The sequence below is a fragment of the Nanorana parkeri genome, unplaced genomic scaffold (genome assembly GCF_000935625.1).
Source record: "Nanorana parkeri isolate BGI_ZX_2015 unplaced genomic scaffold, ASM93562v1 scaffold228, whole genome shotgun sequence".
Lineage (NCBI taxonomy): Eukaryota > Metazoa > Chordata > Amphibia > Anura > Dicroglossidae > Nanorana > Nanorana parkeri.
This window is the reverse complement of record NW_017306496.1, coordinates 836924-859642: the sequence shown is the minus strand read 5'-3', so window position 1 is coordinate 859642 and position 22719 is coordinate 836924. Positions and strand designations below refer to the sequence as shown.

The window sequence follows — 22719 nt, the reverse complement described above, 5'->3', positions numbered from 1 at the left end:
AGAATCCGTGGTTTTTTTTTTTTTTTTTTATGTGTGCTTTATATAAAAATTCTGATGCTGCCATTTCAATTCATAGATAATGTGCTCTGCACACCCAATACATATACTAGCAAGGCCGGATAAAACCCATGCGATTGATATCCAAGGCGCTTGTTAAAGATGAACAAAAATTAAAAATTGAACTTCACAATTCAGGCTCCTTATTCTGCTTACTTTTACACACTAGATCTAGATACAAATCACATTCCTGAATTATGAGGAGTAATAAGGAGCAATACAACATACAATAATTATACTGTGATATGCAAACAATTGCAGGGAAATGCCATGCAACATCATAAGCTTTTTTTTCTTCACTCTGAAAAAACATGGTAGAAATTGGTTGTAACTAAACATGAAACAGTAGCAGCGACACCTTTATCCATTTCAGTCATACAAACCGAATGGTATATATTTTTGTATAATATGCAATAAATGTAAGGCCCAAGCTTAGAAACTGTGGCCACCTAACTTGGTGGGCACTACTCAGGGAAGACAGCGTCATGAATCTCCCAGCATAGTCTACAGAACTTCAGATTATACATTAGATGCAGAAAGCATCCAACCCTCAAGTGAGGGAGAGTGTAGCCTCGAACATTACCAGTCACTGTAGTCTGATTATCTTGATGCAGTATGAACATGCTTGTGTGCTGTTTCACTAAATAGTTTCCTCGCACCTCAAGTGTAAAAGGTCTGTTCAGCAGGTGTCTAGAATGGATTCCAAGTATTCCAAATTGGCACCCATAATGTGTAGAGAAAAGCAGCCTATACACTGCGGTATTATATCTGGTTTGGCAACTGCATAACGAAACGCTACCAGAGCAGGAAGGAGGAAATACCTTTCAATGGGCCTGGAGAAATCCTTTATTTAAAACAGAAAAGATGGCGAGACTATATGACCATCTTCACATAAGCACTGGCCAAATGAAACCGCACATAGACCAACCAACAGAAAACAGTCCAAGGGAGAAAATCCCTTTTACAAATAGATTCTTGAAGGCAAACTAGAATTACAGGAACTCTAGCTTGTAATCCTGAGTCATATAGTTATACACAGGCTGAGCCGCACTTTGACTGAAGGTACTGTCAGACAGAGACAATGGCCGGATCCAATACTGAACAGTTAAGGATACAAATCGCATTATTATATGCGATCCCTGACTGGTGCGATCATGTATGTGAATGGCACAATTGTTCTACAGAAGGTGGATATTTCAGATGACATTTAATGTCAATGGGTACCCTGACTTGTTACAAAGCTGGAGAGCAGTGGTCTTCTTGACAATTAACACTTTTACAGAGATGTCAATATATATAAAATTAAAGTAGTAAATGAGATACATGTGGAATATCGCACAGCCAAATCTATCATAGTTATAACACAGATGCTTTTTAAATGTGAAATCTGTTACTAATGCATATATCACTTTTATAACCCATACGATTTCATTAGGAAAACAAAAACAATCATCTGATAATCATTTATGGTCTAGCCAATAATGATAGCTTAAGGCACAGTCACAAAAGGGGAAAGTAAGTATTGGACAAATTGGAAGAAACACAATTGAACTTATAAAGTTTAAATCATCCGGTGCATATCAGCGGTATAAACACAACAAGCGGCAACAAACATTAATCAAACACTATACCCACTTCTAAAGTGAACAAGACATTGATTCAATACCTGCAGATTCATCCTTACAGCATGCCCTAATGACACCAGCAAACTTCTCTCTACGTTCTGGAACCAGAATACAAGACAGAAAATCCCCGGAGTATGAAAAACTGTATAAAAATACATTTCTCTTCATATGAGTAGGCTATGTGTGAATATATAAAAATATGTAGGTGGAAACCCCCACAAAAAACAATCTCAAAAATTAAAAAAAAAAAATATTTACAGGAGGAGTAATCTCTATAAAAATTCTTACCACTGACAGCGGGAAGGCAACAAGGAGAATAAAACAATGCTGTACCAACAACACATGCTGACAAGTTACACTCCATGTGTCAATCTTGAACATTCAATGTTAGTAATACCCCGTGTCAAGCTGTCTACTGCACATTGAGTAACATGCAATCTACTACACTGAGTGATGGGCTGCATTCGAAATTCAAGTTGCATCCATACCACAACTCAAGCCAGAAAAAAAATAAATCTAACATCCAGGCAGACCTTAATATTCAGTATAGGACGCAATGTACAGTTCATGGCTAAATCAAACCACTGTGGACAATGGTCCTGTATCTGTCACAGGAGATCTCATTATAGGTTCCTGTAGTGACTACTGGAGAGCAGGGGGTCCATGGTTAGTAGAATGGTGTGATCTGTTGATGGAGATTTATAACTGGTTGCTGTAGGTTCGTATACACACACCATTACTCTTCTGCACTATAACCCAATATGCATTTTGATGTTTAGATACTACAGTGAAGCCTTAAAGGAGACTCCGGTGAAACCTTTGTTATTATGATTTGCTGATTTAGAAAAAACAGGTGAATAGGACCCATCCGTGTTATTTACACATGTGCCTTTTTTTCTGTTACGGATCCCTAAAAACAAATACAAAACCTGTAAAATCCTCAAAAGTGTGACATGTGCTACTCAGTGGTTTCACAGTTCAGACTAGACGTCCAAGATTAAAAAATATGTTTTGTAATGGTCAATTCATGAGAACCAAAACAAGCGTGGAACCATTCCCCTTAGCCACCAGTCAGGTTTAAATGTGTGTTCAACTCGAAAAGTAAAAACAGGACTTTTAAAGTGTATGTTTGAGAAAGAAAAAAATAAATAAAATATATATCTATGCAATACATGTTTTGTCCCTTTATAAATGCTGCGAGTAGAAAGATACTTTCTGATCTACCAGAAATCCAGTGTGCTAACGTCTTGCTTAAGCTGGTAACACTGTGCCTCTGCTGCACTGAAATCCCAAGCCGTTTTATGCGTCCTGTCCAAGTTCTCTGCTCCTGAACTATAGAACTCCTCCTTTATGTTACGGAGATGAGGAAAAAATGGAAGGTGTTCTATAATCTAGAAGAAGACAACTGTGCAGAGCCAACATTACTGCAGCAAAAGGCACTGCTTTGTCAGTTCACATAGGCACCCTGGATTTCTGGTAGAACAGGTATTTCTCTATACTTGTAGCATTTTTTAAAAGGATAGACCATTGGGAAATGTGCATGCGTTGCAGAGAAATGCTGCCTTTTGTTTTATTTTGCCCTGACATTCACTATGGCCAACGGCTCCACATTTCTTGCAGTTTTGGTAAAGCAAACCTAAGAGATCAGATGAGAAGTCACTGGCTGAGTGATCACAGTACTGAAGTGTCAAGTCTGCAACTGTATGTGATTAAACAGCACACGTGGAACAATCTTTAGGCCTGAACACAGCCTAAACTACAAATATACCCAGACATGCAGAATTTTTTTTTTTTAAAGAAACCTCATTGATAGGTGACAACACCAGATGGACTTGCAGGGAATAGTTATCCCTTGCTTAATGGGAATGTGAGGATAAAGGTTGGGAGGTCACTGATGTAAAGCGGATCACCAAGAACAAAACAAGTACACAAGCCAACAAAATACCAGACTTCAAATATTCATTGTAAAATGCAACCAGTTCATGTCACAGCGGAGCAGTTATAGCTTCAGTAGCAAGGTAAGGCTAAGCAGGATGACCACAGCGAGTTTTGGTCTAAGCACTTGTTAAATTACATCTTTTTTTTGGCATTTGTGTTTACGGTCAATGTTTTATTTATATTCTCTCCATATAGTTTTTGTTAAAAATGTATTGCATTGATAATAATTATCAAGGCTCAACGGCTACAGGTGTACCTTAAGGTTTTTTTTTTTACCTCTCTAATGTACAACAATCTTCTTCTTAACAGACTAAGGCTTTCCAATGGCTGGCAGCCTTTGCATCAAGCAGGCAAGTCCATCCTTCCACAACCAGATTGAGGTTTAAATATATGGAAGTCTCCCTATGAACAAAATTCATGGATCCCTTGGAAGCCCAGAAGAAACCCAAAATATACGGTTATAACTGCAAAATTTAAAAAGGAAAAAAAAAATAAAATAAAATGCTACGGAGGGCGGAGACTTCCAGGTTGGGAAGGTACATTGGCACAAACTTTCATATCAAAATAGAGATTTGACACATTCCATATACAACCTTTTGGACCCATCTTTACGCTTTTGAAGCCACCCCAGACCCAAACATATCCCCCAACTATTTACAGTCCTGCCTGAACAATGGCTCCGAGAAGCCATTGCCGCTGATATTGATGGACTGCAGGTCTGCCACTTGCATGACGTTAATGCCACTGCTGGCAAGCCGTGCGATGCCTTCGGGGGAAATTGCTTCCATGGCAACCATGTTGGTGGTGATGAGGGCCTGTGGGGTGGGAGTGGATGCAGTGCTGCCATCCGAGCCTGTCCCAGTTTCCATTGGCACGTTTGTCATTGTTACGGACGTAGCTTGGCCTTTCTTGTTTGTGTGCGTCTTGATGTGCTTGGATAAGTGATCACTCCTCATAAAGCGCTTTGGACACTCTGGGCACATAAATTTCTTTTCACCTAGGACACAGAAATTTCGGCATTACTTATCACAACAAAAAAATAAAACCGACAAGTGCATAATGAGGTGCAGTGCAATGACTGGTTTATTATTCATTTACTATTAACGCTGAACTCCAGGTAGATATAGTCACAATGTATTGCAGCTCTCTACTCAATATTACATCTTCAAGGATTGGATGAAAAAGCAATGCGACAGATATGAGCTCATCAGTCTGCTGCTCTTTTCACTGTCCAGTTAGACGCTGGGGGAGGAACAAGCCCTAAGTTACTATAATGCAGCAGACAGGGATATGCTATGTGGCACAGCTGTGTAAATCTCAGAACTGAACGGACAATTACAAATCCTTGGCAGGTAAAACAGCTTCCATATATGTATATTATCTGTATAATTATATAGATATATCCATCTATATATATCTATGTATTTAGCCGATTCCCTGAAGTTCGGCTTTAATGTAAACGCTTCGTTATGCAAACACATTCAATATAGAATGAACCTATGACGGGATTCACAGAGCACTATGGGTTTTCTTGAAACAAAGACCAGCAGATGGTATTTGACTTCAGACCTGGGTGGAGGGAGGGAAGCATTGGCAATGTTTTGTATGAATAGTAGAGTCAGTGATTTTTCTCACTCAGCCGTTGCAGTGACTGTGACAGTCCAGATTTAGTGGTCACACACTCACTGTACTGTGTCCACCCAATAACAGGACTACAGAACACCTCACCTCCATAACATGTCATCAGGAGTGAACAGGGCTGGGCTGATAATACTGCGGCAGAGCGCACAGGAAATTACTAGGTCACTGGATTTCTGGCAACATTGACAAATTGTGTTTTTTCAACAATTTAAACAAAACGCTTTTAATGTTTATGCCAAAAAGGAAACGAGATATTTATTGTTATACGGTTTAAAGTATATGTAAACCCCACAATGAAATCCATATGCTCACAGCAAATACACAATTCTTTTCCTCTAACTGACTGACTACGCTAGGCCTTCATTAAATGCGATTGCTTCACTCTGACCAAAATACTGTGCTGCAGCAACAAGGCAACTAGAAGACCCAAAAAACTTCACTTCAAAAGTAAAAGATGTAGACAAAGGGAACAAAAAATATATATATGTATATATACTCTTGTATCTGCATACTTACCAGTATGGGTGCGCCTGTGTCTCTGCAATTCATCACTCCGAGTAAAACGTTTACCACAGAACACCCAGGTGCAGGCAAATGGCCTCTCTCCTGTGTGCCAGCGTAAGTGAGCTCGCAGGTGAGAGGTCTTCCCATAAACTTTACCGCAGCCTGGGATGTGACAGATATGCTGCTTCTTTTTTCCTGGTTCTGAGGCACCCCTGAAATAGATAACGCAGTCAGTATTAAACTTTTAGAAAGTCTCCAAAAACGTGTTGAGTTCTCTGTAGTGACATTCAGAGCTTTCTGTCAGCTCAAAAAACATTGAAGAGGAACAAAATAATTACACATCAGTGAAAAGAAAGTGCTGAGAATCAGTGAGAGGAGCTCATTAGAGTAATCTTGTGTTACCTGGAATTATCTCATCTACATACGCAGAGAAGAGATGGAGATGTCTATTCTGGCCACTCCAACATCAATAACAGGCCAGAGTATGAGCATTTCTGGATCCCTACCACTTACAGACTGACTAGGTCAAAGCTGGACAGATTCCAGGAGCCGGGTAGCCAAATTCTCCTTAAAGTTAAATCTTAAAATGCATCCAAGTACCTGGACTATTAACAAAAATGTATCTTATTTGTGTATCACTCAGCTGTACATCCTTAAATGATCTCTGAATTGGTGCTGACACTGTCCTTCCTTCTGGAGGGCGGCTACTTTTGTTCCTCATGGTCCCTGTGTGTGTTGTAAAGTAGTCACCGCTCCAAGCTCACTCCCGGAATGGACTACAATCTTAAACACAAATTAGTAAACTAAACCTGAGATTGTAGTCCACCACAGGTGTGAGCTTGGAGCGGTGACTACTTTACAACACACACAGGGACCATGAGGAACAAAAGTAGCCACCCTCCAGAAGGAAGGACAGTGTCAGCACCAATTCAGAGATAATTTGGAGGACTTACAGCTGAGTGATACACAAGTAGGCAACTTTTTTTTTTAATAGGGTACTTGAATGTATTTTTAGGATTTAGTGTCACTTTAAAGTGACATTGGAAGAAAGGAAGGAAGGTCATTCCAAGACTTCATGACTAGGATATAAAGTGATGGAGTATATCTGTTCTCTAGATATCAAATAGTCTTACAAGGGTGTTCTGCACATCTAAATACACACAAGGGTTTGTTCATCTTTAATATGTTTGTTATGTATTCTTGCTGTTAAGTGTTACAGCATTTTAACTTCTCTAATTTGCACATTTCAATTATGCGGGCATTTCAATCTTTAAGCCCATTTCCACCTTTGCAGAGGTATTTTAAAAAAAACATATGCCAGCAATGAACACACAGTGTACATGAAACAGGCATATGCAGGTACTCTATAAGAACCCACAAATATACTTTTTGTTAGCTTTCCCCTTCAGCTCCAGAAGAGGAGCAAGTTCCTTCTCACCTCTCCCATTCATTCGTATTTGGAGTGGCAGCCCCCCCGACAGTGTATTGTGTGTAAAGGCAGAGCTGCTGTTTGCTGATCATGTTACAATGAATAACAGGGAGGAGGGGAGCCGTTTAAAACCTAATTACCATCTGACCCTGGTGTCTGATTTTCCTCTGGAGAAAATTTTGCATTTCTAGGCTGAAGGTTCAATAAAAAAAACCGAGGAAAGCCTGCAATGTGAGTCATGACAATGTGCACATGTATACATCACTGCATCTCTACATTACCACAGTAAATGCAAATCACTTGCAAAGGTGAAAATTGACTTTAAATAAAATGTTGAAATTCTATTTGCAATACATACCTTCCCTCGCTGTCTTTACAATATGGACATGTGCAGGCCTCCCTGCGCGTTCGCCGAACAGGCTGGCCTGGAGCGCTGGGGCTGGTCTCCCCTGCCTCCATATTTGTATTATCAACATGCATCCCGTCTGTACCAGAAGATTGAATACTTAAATGACCGCATGCATCACCTGGAAGGAAAGAAAATGTCTAAAATTATTGTACTTATACAAGTATTTCTAGCATGAAAAAAATTCTAGCAAAAAAAAACAAACAAACAAACTTGGCTTCAATATAAATTATCTGCATTTCATTAGAAAAAGAAAGCACACACTGAACCAAGACCTCCAATCTCACTTCAAAATGGACTGTAAAGAGGAGGTGAGCGATCAGTGTGAATACCGCACAACTGTGTGGCTCCATTTTGTGATCTGAAAGTCACCATTTTTTTAGGGGAGGGAGGGAGGGGGTGTCACACAAAAAGAAAACTAATCACAAACGTATATGCATTTGACAAACAGCATCATGATTACTCTACTGATCCTCAATTTAAAGTGACACTAAACTCAGGAGTTACATTTTAAAAATGCATTCAAGTACCTGAACTATGAACAGAAATGCATCTTATTTGTGTATCACTCGGCTGTAGATCCTCAAATCATCTCTGAATTGGTGCAGGAGGGGTCTATTTTTGTTCCTCATGGAAGTACTTTAGGGTACCTGAACGTATTTTTAAGATTTAACTCCTGAGTGTAGTGTCACTAAGTAAAACGCAGATGAAAAGTGGCAGGATGAATACACGTCAAGGTTCAAAAGTAAACCCAGCAGTTCATACATTTTGGGGCTACCACAGCTGACCTTCTGAAAGTACTAGATGATGGGTTGTTATACAGACCCACTGACCCCCGCTGAACACTTTCAGAGTTTCTGATCCAAAATAAGTTTGCAGATCAGGAAGGTCAGAGCTAAAATCAGAAGTCCTTATCTCCATACCTAATCCTTCGCATGGATCAGTGTCTGAACAGAAGTAAAATAGGGTCAATAGGACAACCAGGCAACTAGAAATCAGAGGAAAGCTCATATAGAAGAAATGTTAAAGCTGAACTCCTACAGATTTATTAGAATACATAATGCCGATTTATTTTTGCAAGCAGTGCAAGTAACTGAATTTGAACGCATTAATCTACTGATGTGGAGCTTAAGATACATTGCATAAGGGTTAGTATGGAAAGAGGGCAAGCTGCAGTGTTCCAGTGATTGTACTTCCCAAAACTCCCAACCTAAAGTGTGAGAAAGAAAGGACAAAAGATAGGGACCAATGCTTGCCAGAGGTGGAATGGATGAGCACTGATATATGTAACGGACACTGTATGGGTTCACAGAATTCTGATTGAATCAGTGCTCCTGTAGCTAATCTCACACAAACAGCCAAGAGACGGGAAGAAGGACAGTAGCTGTAATCTTAATCCTTACAGGGGTGATATATATGTATTTATATTTTAGGGATGCACTGAAATGAAATTTGTAGACCGAAACTAAAAACGGTCAGACCGAAAATGACTTTCCCCAACCTTTTTAAATTATTTTATTTTTATTATTTTTTACTTTACTGTCCTGGGCTTCGGGGAAATATTAGGGGTCTAAACAGACCCCTGATATTTCACTTTTAACAAAGAAATAAAGATTGAGGACAAAAGTCCTCAATCTTTTTCAGCAGCCCCAGTTATGAATGAACTGGAATCCTCTATAATGAGTGCTCCTGTTCATTTATAAACTGTGGAGACAGTGTGAGTTACTAGGTCCACAATCATGAATGAACAGGACGTGATGTAAAGCACTTCCTGTTCATTCATAACTGGGGACACAGTAAGCATACAGGGGGTGTGGAAATAAAAAAAAAAAAAAAAACGACTTGCCCAATCTACTTGTCCCTCATGACAACCTACTTGTTCTTATACAGAACCAAAACCATATTTAACAGTGCAAAGAAGCACTTCTCATTGGTCAGCGTAGTGAGGTGACCGTGCTGTCCAACGAGTGCTCGCAATTTGTGAGCAAGATTCAAAATCCATAGTGCAGGGCTGCGCTGGATGATCGTATGGGGTACTGACAGTACACTCGTACCGGCAGAGGGGGAGGACCGTTCGCTGAAAGGTTAGTATAGCAAGGGGGTAGAGGGGGCCAGATTTGAGCAGGTAATTCCATTTTCACAAATTACTTGGGAAAGTGAACTTGCCCTTTAATACACATTGTGTGTTAGCGCTGCTGCCCGGCTGCCACAATATGGCACACAGTGGAAAGGGGCCAGCACTCCGTGCGCGCATGCACGCACCCACACAATGCCCTATGCGTGCATTTATTCGCATGCAGATGGAGGGGGCAGAGGGGTTGGTTTTAATGTTTCTTATTTTTTGTAATTTTTAATTTGATTTATTCTTTACTTTTTTCACTTAACTTTATTGCTAACAAGCCCGTGTGATAGCATTCAGAGGCGAGCGGTTCATTTTATGAAGCCTGCCCTTCACTACAGAAGAAGCAGCACATGTGTGAGAGAAGCTGGGGGTGCACTGAATTTTTAGCCGTTAAGGTACTATCTGCATTTTGCCCATAGTACCATTTTCAGGCCAAAAAATTTGGTGCGTTCCTAATATTACACATAGCCTTCACCAGAGGAAAATAAAAAGGCGCCCATACACCTTACAACCATTATCCAACTTTTTTTTTGTCCAGACATCTCGCCCTCATTCAATTTTCTTACAACTACCCCATCATGCACAGAGCAATGTAGTTTGCAATTAAAGTTTGTCAGCACCACCACCTGGCCGATTTTAATCGATCGAAACAGATTTTCGTTTGAGGATGTGCAGTTTTCATCTTGAGATTTTTGTTGTACAACAATGCCACTAACCTATCAATTTTCGTCCAACTAGACAAACGTTTTCTAGCCTGCTTGAAAGATGAAAATCTGCCAGTTGTACAGTAATTGAGGTTGTGCAATCGCAGACAAAAATCTCCAGATAATTGTAAGGTGTATGGGCACCTAAAGGTGGCCATACACTTACAACCATCGCAAGACCTCAGTCTTGCGATGGTTGTAAAGTAATTTAAAAAACGTACGATCTGCCCATCTTGGACAGGCAGATCGTACTTGCGATCATCGCAAGCCCGCCCCCCTTAGGGGCGGGCTTCCGATGACCGCAATGCTGAACGGGCAGTGTGCGCGTGTGCACACCGGCCCGTTCGGCATTTGTCTCCCGAGCATCATTCAAACCAGCCGAAAATCGCAAGATTTTCGAACATGCTTTTTAGACAAAAGACGTGCGACCATACAGTAAAAACGGTTGCACGCCTGCCATACACTTTGCGATTATCGTACGATCATCGCACAGTGTATGGGCACCTTTAAGTATCACGATCATACATTACATCAAATTACAGGTACCGCTCCTTCCCTTCTCCTGGCTGGTTGATGTACTGTGAATAGCTACACTATAATGGATTTGGTACCACTTTGTTTTTGCATGCAAGATTAGCTACAGAAGCCCTATTTCCACCAGAATTTATTTAACCCATACAGTGTCAATTACACATATTAGAGTTCATCCATTCTCGCTCGGGCAAGCACTGGTCCCCATGTTTTGGTGTTCTCTCTCAAGTACCCAAATTTGACTTGGTATTAGCATTTTGCAGTCCTGTAGATCAGAGCTCAGACTGGGGAAGGGAGAAGTGGCACAAGGAACCAATTATGCTGCAGGGCAAGGAACATGCTGAGAGTAGGATAGAGCAGAGTGACGAGCTCATCAGTCGTGCTCACAAGCTAGGAGAGGGACAAGACGACATGTACGTGTCACTGAACTGCAGCAGAGAATACTCTACAGCAGGGGTAGCCAAACTCTGGCCCTCCAGCTGTGGTGATACTACAAATCCCATGATGCATCTCTGAATAACTCTAAAAACATCACACTGGTCAACAGAAGACATAAAATTTATATTTGTGTATAACAACAGTGAACATAGTCCACATTTAAGTAGCAATAACTTAAAAGAAGCATATTAAAATTCAACAACCGGTGACGTCTATCTGGGAAAACAAGGCCAGATGGAAGACGGGAAAGAACTGGGGCTCTAGAATGACATTTACGTGCTGAATTATGAATATGGAGAGGTGTCTAACTGCTGCCATTGATAACCTCCTGAGAGTGTGAGTTGCCTTGTCATCTTTGGCTATATTACTTTCCATGTCACTTGCCCGGAAAAAGCAAGCTTGTAGATGAGAAAGCCAACGTGAAGTCAGAACCTCTGACCTGCATATTTATACTTGGTAGGGATTCACCAATTAAAGTCTATGTCAATGCAAAACCAATACACCTGGCACCACCCCGAAACATTCTCCCCAATTTACAAATCACACAAAACCTTTGCAAATAAAATTCCCAATAAAACGTATTTGCAGTCTCGTGACTGATCCATCCCACAACCCTATCCACAGCTAGGAGAATGGAGGGGTTCCGTCAATGTAACAGGTTCTAGGAGCTCAGACACATTCTCAGGCTGTAGGAGTGGATATAGAGATGACCGAGCCCACAATCGCTCTCCATTTTCCAATTTGTTATTCCTATACAGCCTTTAACCCTTTCGCTGCCAAGCCCTCCAGAACGCTTTAACCTTCAGCTGGCCAGACCCCCCAAACCATATATTTCCTGAAAGCACAGGCCCGGTAGAACAAAAAGATGGAGCTACTAATTTTGTAGGTCCTGCGATAATTGCACAAATGTTTGTCAAATCAATATTGAACCGATAAAAGTACACAATTAAATGGATTTTTAAAAAACCCACTAAAATCAGTATAGGTGCAGAAAAAAAAATACTTTTCCAACTAAATCTAAAATATAAAACTGTATTGAGTTAATAACCAATTATGTCAATTTTAAATTGCTCCTTTTGGCAAAACAGTAAAAAAAATATGAAGTAATGCAACGCACAGCAATGCATCACAACGCTTTGCCATGCGCTGCCACACAGTTCAATGTAATGTTTATTTTAAAAAGCAAAAAAAAAAAAAGCAAAAAAACAAACACTGCATTGCGTTCTAACAACGCACCACATGTGCATGGTGTACACCACAATATGGTGCACATGTATGTTTTCTGTGTGTGTGGTGGGGGGGTTAACTGCTGGGGGCCTTCGGGGAAATATTAGAAAATCTAAAACAGACCTGACATTTCCTTTTTGAAATAGAAATTGAGGACACAGAATCATAATCTCTTTTTCTGCAGCCTCTGTTCTAAATGAATGGAAATCACTCAGTACAGAGGCTTCCCATTCATTCAGAAACTGGAAATAGTAAATATTCACAATCATCTAGTTTTGAATGGGCAGAAGCCTCTATACAGAGTGCTTCCACCCATTGAGAAACTCGAGAATGAACAGGAAGTAATGTCACAGCTCGCACCTGGGCCCCCCATTTCTTCTCAGATCTCCACTGCCTCAGCTCATACAGGTAGGGGAGAGCAGTGGGGAATCGGAGGAGAAATAGATCCTAGCATGGAGTGGCTCCAGGCAGGGAGGAGAGGCTGCAGGTTTTTGTTAATAGCCGTCATCCGCTGCTTTTTAGCCGTGACCATGAGCTCATAGCAGAACAGTGAAAGTTACCGACATAAGGCTAACTGACATGGCCAGCTGGAAGCAGTTGAGTTCCGCTGTAAGCCTTATGTCAGTGGCAGCGGAAGGGTAAATCCTCCTCCCCTGCAGTATCTTTCTTTTGCTCCCCCTCACAAAAGAACCAAGGAAAGGCAGGTATGAGCTGCTGGAGAAAAAGGGAAGCAACAAAACAGTTGGAGAGGGCACCCCCCAAAAACATTGATAGCACTTGGAAAATACCCACTAAATAAATGCATAACATTCAACTGTGTTCACCACTAGACTCACCTGTTGCGTTAGTTATTGTCAAAGGAAACCCCTGAAGCTGGTGCAACTGTATACCAGAGGTTCCTAAGGCACCCAGGTTAATGGTCTGGAGACCAGGCATGGACGAAAGCTGAGCAGCGTTGACTGTTACTGTGCCAGTTGGCATGGAGGTGGCAGTACTGGTCGACTGCCCCAGAGAAAGCCCCTGCATGGGGGCAAGGGTGATTGTCTGCGTCTGAGGATTCTGAACCTGCAGATTCTGCAGCTGGATTGTTTGCCATGTGACCTGCCCATTAGGGCCTACAGTGGGTGTACGGATAATGATTGGGCCAGTGTTTGGCATAGTTTGAAATTGGAGATTCTGTAAGGCATCTTGGGAGATGGCTTGTGTACTGAATGTTTGGCCAGAAAGCTGAGCAGCTTGTATTGTTTGGATAGTCTGGCCACCCTGAAGAATTTGAGGCTGAATGAGAATCTGTTGCTGCTGCTGCTGGGATTGGTCACCCTCCTTTTGCTGGCCCTGAAGGTTGCCACCTGCCTGTTGCACAGCATCGGTGACCAAACTTAAATGGCCAGATCTCTGAGAGGTCTGAACTTGGACATTGGTCCCAGGGGTGGTTGCACTGCTGCAATTTAACAAATTGACATTGCTAGCAGTGGTGCTGGTGGAAAGATTGCAGGCATTTGTAAAATAGGTTGCCGTGTTGGCTTGAGAGGTGACCAGATGTGAGGAACTGATAGCAACTCCTGAAGTAACAGGCTGACAGTTATCCTGAGTCATAGACTGGGAAGTGGGTGTTAAAGAAGCTGCATTCATAGGCAGAATTGTGATATTGCCATTAAGAGAAACAGGGACATTAGTCAAGTACTGGGTCTGTCCAGACAGGACATTGTTGGTTAGGCCCATTCCTTGAATTGGGACAGCTTGCTGAAGAAGGTTGGGCATGGTGAGTATGTTTCCTGCACCAGCTCGGTTAGCGGTAATGATTTGTTGGTTAGTAGCTGGGATAATCTGCAGCTGCCCAGAGGCATCTTGCTGGACGTTCACCTGAGTAGGGGCAGTAGTAAATTGCAATTGCTGCCCATCCATTGTTTGGAATTGTGGTATAACTTGGTACTGAATATTAGGCATTGCCCCTTGAAGACTTGCCAGAAGCTGCTGGTTTTGCATATTTGGGGCAGTTGTTACTACAAATTGCCCGGGGGCTAACTGACGATTTTTGGAAGAATCGCCTCCAGCTTGGTCCTTGGTTGTAGGGGAAGCAGATATGATTTGCCAGCCATTTGCGGTCTGTGCAATTTGAGCAGTACTCAGATCCAGTTCTGTAGCACCTTGTTGCTGGCCTCCACCATTTCCATTTTCAGGGGGCTCAATCCTACTACACGTGGCAGCCAATAAGGCCAACGGAGAAGGCTGAGAATCCTGTGAAAGTAAAAGGAATTCAGTTTAGTGTAATATTCCCCATCAACAACACAAAAACTGCTTTTGTATACTTGGCACATTGGGCATAATGTAGAGTAAATTCCCAGGAACCAGACAAACAATCCTTGTTATCAAAAATTCATACCGGGTTCCTAACATTTTGGGCCAAATTCTACTTTTCTGGAATCTCCAGCTCCCCAGCTCATATGGAGTGCCTTGCGACTGCTAAACTCAACTGGCTCCATAATTCTGCATTAGTACGTCCTTTAACCCTTTCGCTGCCAAGCCCTCTGGAACATTTTGCACCTCAGCTGGCCACGTCATTTTTGTAATTTTTCCCATTGATTTGATTTATCAACTGCTGTGTTGCCAGCGTTTGTAAAAGACCCCCCAAATCATATATTTTCTGAAAGCACAAGCCCGGTAGAATATAAAGATGGTGTTATTAAATTTGTAGGCCCTGCGATAATTGTGCAAATGTTTGCCAAATATTAAAACCGATAAAAAATACACAATTCAATTGATAAAACACACTAAAACAAGTATCAGCGCACAAAAAAAAAAATATATTTTCTGACTAAATCTAAGATAAAGCTGTATTGAGTTAATAAATATTTGCAAATTGGAAATTGTGACTTTTTGCAAAAAGGTAAAAAAATTAAGGTACGCAAAACTGTAAATAAGCGACTTATGTTAAAAATAGTTTTTACGCAGTGTTGGCGTTTGTGCCGTGATAAAATGATACAGGCGTATATTTAATTGCAACACATAGTATCACAACGCATGGCAATGCGTCACAAAGCTTTGCCATGCGATGCCACAGTTAATTTAATGGGTTTTTTTAAAGGAAAAAAAAAAAAATCATGCACTGCGATGCATTCTAACAACACACTGCAGCGCATGGCGTACACCACAATATGTGTATGTTATGTGGGGGGGAGGGAGGGGTTGTGCTTTTTTTTATTATTTTTTTTGTACACATTTTTTTATTTTATTTTTTTTTTACATTTTTATTTTTTTTATTTTTTATTTTTTTACATTTTCTATTTATTTTTTAATAATTTTTTATTTTTATTTTTTTACTGTTGGGGGGGGCTGCGGCGAAATATCTGGGGTCTAAATAGACCCCTGACATTTCCCTTTTGAAATAGAAAAAGAAATTGAGGACATAAGTCCTCAATTTCTTTTTCTGCAGCCCCAGCACTCAATGAATGAGAAGCCTCAGTACAGAGGCTTCTCATTCATTCACAAACTAATGATAGTAAAAATATTTTACTATCATTAGTTTCTGAATGGGGAGGAGCCTCTGTAGTGAGTGCTAGTCCCCATTCATAAATTCTTGAATGAACAGGCTGTGATGTAGATCGCAGCCTGTTCATTCATAACTGGGGACACATAGTACTATGTGTCCCCAGTTATTTACAAACACCGGAGTGATCAGACAATCGCTCCGGTGTTTGCTCTGCACAGCGGGATCGATAAATATCAATGATATTTATCGATCACCCGTTCGGCCACGCTACAGAGCCGCTGTCATCCGGAAACTGATAGGATGACAGCGGCTCCGATCTCTATACCGCTCACCCATCCTGGATTGCGGCCAGTCGCTGCTCGCTCCCCTGCCGGTGATTTTACTTCGGATCCCCGCTGCCACAGACCCTACAACCGGGGGACAACAGCAGGGATACATGGAGTCTCTCATCCCTTTCCTGGAGCCGCTCCGGGGAGGGATGAGAGTATCCAGATGCCCGCTGCCGGCAGCAGCTGTGCCCCGGTATTTTTGCTAATAGCGGTCATCAGCGGCTTGTGAGCTGCTGATGACAGCTATTAATTTGAAAGGGACAGTCCGGGGAACAGTTCTAGTATAAGCTCATGGTCGCTGAAGCGACCATGAGCTTATAGCAGAACTGTAAATGCCAGGTCTGTATGGCATACGTCCTTGGCCAGCCGGGAACACTTTTGTACCTCCGTATGCCATACGTCCGCTGACTGCTCTTTCCCTCCGATCCAGCGGTGTCTGCATGCGGGAGCACGCGTCCATAGACTTACCTTGCGTCCCTCATCGTGTCTCTGGCGAAAATGAGAACTGCGCATGCGCGCACCCCAAAGGGCCTTTGCGGCCGCTCGATAAATTCCTAATTTTCGCACGGGGCTGCGCACGGAACACAGGGTAAGTTTTAAAAAAAAAAAAACTTTTTGCATCTATCTACTGCTTGTTAGCAGTAGATAGATGCAAAAAATGGGAGGGTTTAAATATCCTTTAAAGGAGAACCCATAGTTCTCCTTAGGGTAATGGGAGGACACAAACTAGCGTTTTCCCGTTACCCTAAGCTCAGTATACCGCGAACTACAGCTCGCGGTATACTGAGACGCCGCAGCGGATCCCGACATCGATGTCGAGATCCGCCCAGCTGCGTGAGTGACAGCTGGCTCTGCCTATATAGGAGGCAGAGCCAGCTGTACCCACCCCCTCCCCCGTCCGGTCCGCCAGTCAGCGCTGGCGGATCGGAGCGGGGAGGGGGGAATCCAGCCCCCCCCGTCCCCCGTCACAGAGCCGTGACAGGATAGAGAGGTGAGCGAACACCGGTATATGTTCGCTCACCTCCCGATCTACTGAGCCGACCTGTGACAGTCTCATTGTCACAGGTCGGCTAGAACTATGAGGCGAGTGAAAAGCACTCACCTCATAGTTCTCCTTTAAGCACACTTATGTAGAGAAACTGATGCCCAGGTAGAGAGAAAGAAAACAAAAAAGCTGATGAAGCAGGTCCTTCTTGATACAACATTTTGTGTACCACTTTACTAATAACTATGATAACAACATGCTAGATACAAAGTTTATTTTGTTTTGGTGCCTTATAAAAAAAAAGCGATTAAGATTGGGTTTTAACCACTTCCGTGCCGCAATACGTCCATAGACGGCAGCCCGTTAAAGTGCTGCAGCAGCCGTGTTCTTGGTACCGCTTTTAACAGCAGGCGATTGCTGTTAATGTACAAGCGATCCGACGTACAGCCGGATCGTTTGTACCGTTCGGCGCCCCCCTCTCCCTGTTGGCTTCCCCGGGCAGCGCCTGGGAGAGGCTTGGCGGGTCCCCCCCGCAATGATCGTAGAAAGATTCAGCGGCTTCCAGCCGCTGATCTCTCCTCAGATCCCTGGACCCGGAAGTAATGTGTATTACATCACTTCCGGTGTCACTCTTACAGTCTCCGGCTCTTAGAGCCAGGAGATGAAGATGGGGAAGCAGATATCTGCTCCCTCAGCTTCTTTGGGGTCCCTAGGTGACATTAGGGGTCTGAAAGACCCCTGATGTCTCCATAAACAGGACCTGTCACACCCTATCTGCTATTACATAGGGGGCTTCTTAGCTCCCTATGTAATAGCAATAGGGTTAGTGTAAAAAAAAATTAAAAAATGGTTAAGTACCCCGCTCTCCACATACACACGCGTCGGTGCGCCTACGTGCGAAAATGACAATTGCGCTACACGTTACATATAGCCGCGAACGTCAGAGTGAGAGCAATAATTCTAGAGCCATCAATCACTGTTAGCACTAAACTGATGAGCGGTAAAAGCGTTTAAAATGTTCCCTATGGGAAATTTTGGGTATTGATGTTTTTCGCAGCTTCGCGGGCGAACGCAATTTTAAGGCTTGACATGTTTGGTATCTATTTACCCGACGTGACCCCGTCTTTTATATTTTGCCAAACAATTGGGTATTATATTATGTTTCTGTGCACTAAATTTTAATTTAGTTTATTTTTCTCCTAAAAATACTGGTTTAATAAACATTTGCACAAAAACCGTGCAACGAAAAAATTGCAACTCTCATTTCTTATTATACAGGGCCTCTGCTTTCAGAGCATATATCATTGTTTGGGGGGTCTGACGCTGTTTTCTAGCCAAAAATGTATATTTTATCATGTGTGCGCAAATAGTAAGAAAATGCCCTGGACAGCAAGTGGTTAAAGCAGGTTTGCATTTCCTATGAAAAAGTAGAACACTATTAATGCCACAAAGACATCTACAAAAGTGGGCAGAAACCCTTTGGACCCTGCTGATCTGATTATCACCCCCACATGTATACTGGGCACTAGTTAAGGAATATTGCATGTTACTGACTAACCAGGCACAATCACAAAGGCTTCTTTCTCAGTCATCGGAGCAATCCAAAGCCGCAGTATGCCTAACAAAGAGGCCTTATTCCCATTGGCAATGACAACTGTACATGCAGCTATGTATTAATAGGACATTTCTAAATGCTTATAGATACATGGAATGATTTTAAAGGGTATCATTTACACTGTGTGTATACCTGGGTTAAGGCGTCACTAAACTTAGGAATGAATTCAAGTACCTTATTAACAAAAATGTATCTTTTGTGTATCATTTGGCTGTAGATCCTCAAATCATCTCTGAATTGGTGCTGACACTGTCCTTCCTAATGGGGGGTGACTACTTTTGTTCCCTAAGTGTTGTAAAGGTGCCACCACCCCAAGCGAAGGAGTGAAGGAGACTTAACCTGCTCAATGCAGACATATTAGACTGGAAACCTAGTGACTGCTAAAAACTGGCCCATACAGGATGTGTGATGCATGAGGGCATAGACAGTGCCATGTGATGCATGAGGGCATAGACAGTGCCATGTGATGCATGAGGGCATAGACAGTGCCATGTGATGCATGAGGGCATAGACAGTGCCATGTGATGCATGAGGGCATAGACAGTGCCATGTGATGCATGAGGGCATAGACAGTGCCATGTGAGATGAGGAAATACCTGCACATCATATTTAGTGTACATTCTTGCATATTATGGCGCAAGGCTAATATATTGTAAAACAGAAAAGGTTTCCACAAGTGCAAGTTCCCTGACAAGAATAGGAGGACACGTGTAGACTACCATTACAGGAGTAATGCTGATCCAATTCATTTAGTATTTGCGTTTTACTGACTCCCACAGATGCAGATCCAGATGTATGGGCATACAGGCTAAAATACATTTGTACTTGCAGTGCCCAGGAGCCCCAGCTGCTGCTTTGTGAACAAAGGATTGTATGGACACGATACACTACATGCGGGGATAACTGTGTGTCTTTAATTTCTATTTTGTCGTATTGCCATTTTCTTTATTTCTGACCTCACCTCTGTGTTTTTCTTTAATAAATAGAGCGGGTTTTTAACTACTTCAGGACCTTCCACCATCAAAAACATCCTGTCCTGAGGTAGTTGTAGTTATACCAAGAACACAGCTGCCACAGCTGTGTTCTTAGTGTCATTTTAAACAGCTGGCGATGGCTGTTCAGATATTAGCAATCCGGCGGAATCGATTGCACTGTGCGGCCGAATGTGGGCCCTTCCCCCACCGCCAGCTAACCCAGGCTCCGCTGTCCCCTGCGCAGGCCTGGGACCAGCACAGCAGGTCTCCCCACATGGATCAGAGTAAGATCAGCAAGCTCCTAGCCGCTGAACTCGCCTCCGATCACTGGACCTGGAAGTGATGTTTACTACATCACTTCCGGTGTCACTGTTTACATTCTCTGGCTCTTAGAGCCAGGAGAAGAAGCTGGTGAAGCAGATCTCTGCTTAATCAGCTTCTTTGGGGTCTCTAGGTGACATTAGGGGTCTGAAAGAACATAAACAAGACCTGTCACACCCTATCTGCTATTACACAGGGGGCTTGTTAGCCCCCTATGAGAATGCAATAAAGTTAAGTGTAAAAAAATAAGATAAACATTTTTTTAAAAAGTCGAAAAATTGCAAAACAAATTTAACCCCTTGTGACCGCCCATTGTCAGAACGCAGGTGGACGTACATGTACGTGATCTGCCGGGAATGTAAACGGCCGTTACATGCCAGCTTTACAGCCGGCCGATCGCTTGTAAGACCACACACAGTGCAGCCCCCCTGCTGCCGGTTATCCCGGGCTCCGCTGTCCTCCCTGCAGGCACAACGGCTACTAGTACTGAGAACGGAGGAGAGATCTGCATTTCCCCACTGCTGAACTCTCCTCCTCTCTCTAATGGCGGAAGCAATGTGTATTACGTCACTTCTGCCTTTTGCTGTCATTTCTCTGGCTGCTATAGCCAGAGAAGAAGCTGGTGAAGCAGATCTCTGCTTCATCAGATTTTTTGGGGGTCCCCAGGTGACATTAGGGGTCTAATACCCCAGTCAGCAAGTGGTTAAAGTTCCCATGTGCATACACATGCAAACATGCGTCGGATGCCCCTATGTGCAAAAACACACATTACATATAACCACAAACGCTAGAGTGAGAGCAATCATTCTAGGGCCTACAATCGCTGTTAACACTAAACTGATGAGCGGTAAAAGCTTTTAAAGCGTCACCTATGGGAGATTTGGGGTATTGTAGTTTTTTCGGTTTCATGGGCGAACGCAATTTTAAAGCTTGACATGTTTGGTATCTATTTACCCGACGTGAACCCGTCTTTTATATTTTAACAAATAAATTGGGTAATATATTCTGTTTCTGTGCACTAAATTTCATTTTGGTGTATTTTATCCTAAAAATGCTGGTTTGATAAACATTTGTCCAAATATTTTTTTATTCTACAGGACCTCTGCTTTCAGAAAATATATCACTGTTTGGGGGTTGGAAGCTGTTTTCTAGCCAAAAATGCTGATTTCATCGCGTGTGTGCGCAAATAGTAAGAAATTGCACCGGACAGCAAGTAGTTAAACGTGACCATCAGTTTAAGGCCGCATTCACACCTGTGCATGCGTGAACCAAACATGCACTTTGATGAAAACGCAGCAAAACACTTGTGTTGCCATTCATTTCTAATGGCACCCCAAACACAGCCAGGGAGACATGCATTAAAACGTGCACAAACGCGGAATGAATGTCGTCAAATTTGGTACATGAGCTTTTTTACCACGTTTGTTGCTCGTTCAGAACCCCATTGAACTGAATTGGCAGGGTTTGAAAAATCTGCTCGTCCTTGAGCCCGACGAGTAGCTTCCCAGCCGGCCATTGTAATTAAACAGCCGGCCGGGAGCTTTACATTCAAGCGATCGGGCGTCTCTAGAGACGCCCGATCGCTTGTATTAGCTCCGGTTTTCCCCCTTCCCCCGCTGCCACTGCCAGTCCCGGGATCCGCTGTGACCGGTGCGGCACGGCTGCTCTGTGACAGAAGATGATCAAACGGAAGATCGGTACACCCTCCGATCTCCGAATGCAGGAAGTGATGTATATTACATCAATTACGCATTCTGCTGTCACTCTCCAGCTTCAGTAGCTGGAGAGACACTGGTGAAGCAGATCTCTGCTTCATCAGCTTCTCTGGGGGTCCCTAGGTGACATTAGGGTACTTTGAGACCCCTGATGTCTCCATAAAGAGGACCTCTCATGTAAATTGGCAATCACATAGGGAGCTTCTTAGCCCCCTAAGTGATAACTTTATTGCTAAGTGTAAAAAACCCAAAAAGGAGTAATAAAAAAAATTAAAGAAGCATAACTTTTTTTTTTTTAAATCCCAAAAATGTATTTAAGTCCCCTGCCCCCCACATACACACGCAAACATACGTCAGTGCGCCTACGTGCAAAAAACAACGATTGTGCCGCACATGTTACATATCACTGCAAAGGCCGGAGTGAGAGCAATAATTTTAGGGCCATTAATCACTGATAACAGTAAACTGATGAGCAGTAAAAGCGGTTAAAGCGTCACCTATGGTCAATTTTGCGTGCGCGCACAATTTTAAGACTTGACATGTTTGGTGTCTATTTACCCGACATAACCTAGTGTTTTATATTTTACCAAAAAATATGGGTAAGAATAAATGTTTTTTAACATAATGTAGGGAAAACATCCCCCCCCCCCACATTTACAGTACTTGTT

General features: G+C 42.5%; 1 protein-coding gene across 1 annotated transcript in view; it reads right to left on the bottom strand.

The window, feature by feature from the left end:
* Nucleotides 1–3910: 3910 nt before the first annotated feature.
* SP1 (Sp1 transcription factor) overlaps nt 3911–22719 on the bottom strand; it is a 20867-nt gene continuing 2058 nt past the window's right edge. Inside the window, exons 3-6 of the mRNA XM_018556204.1 lie at nt 13459–14860; nt 7553–7721; nt 5778–5977; nt 3911–4617 (exon numbers count right to left, since the gene is read on the bottom strand). Of these exons, the coding sequence (XP_018411706.1) occupies nt 4271–4617; nt 5778–5977; nt 7553–7721; nt 13459–14860 (2118 nt within the window). The 3' untranslated portion in view covers nt 3911–4270. The remainder of the gene's footprint in view (nt 4618–5777; nt 5978–7552; nt 7722–13458; nt 14861–22719) is intronic.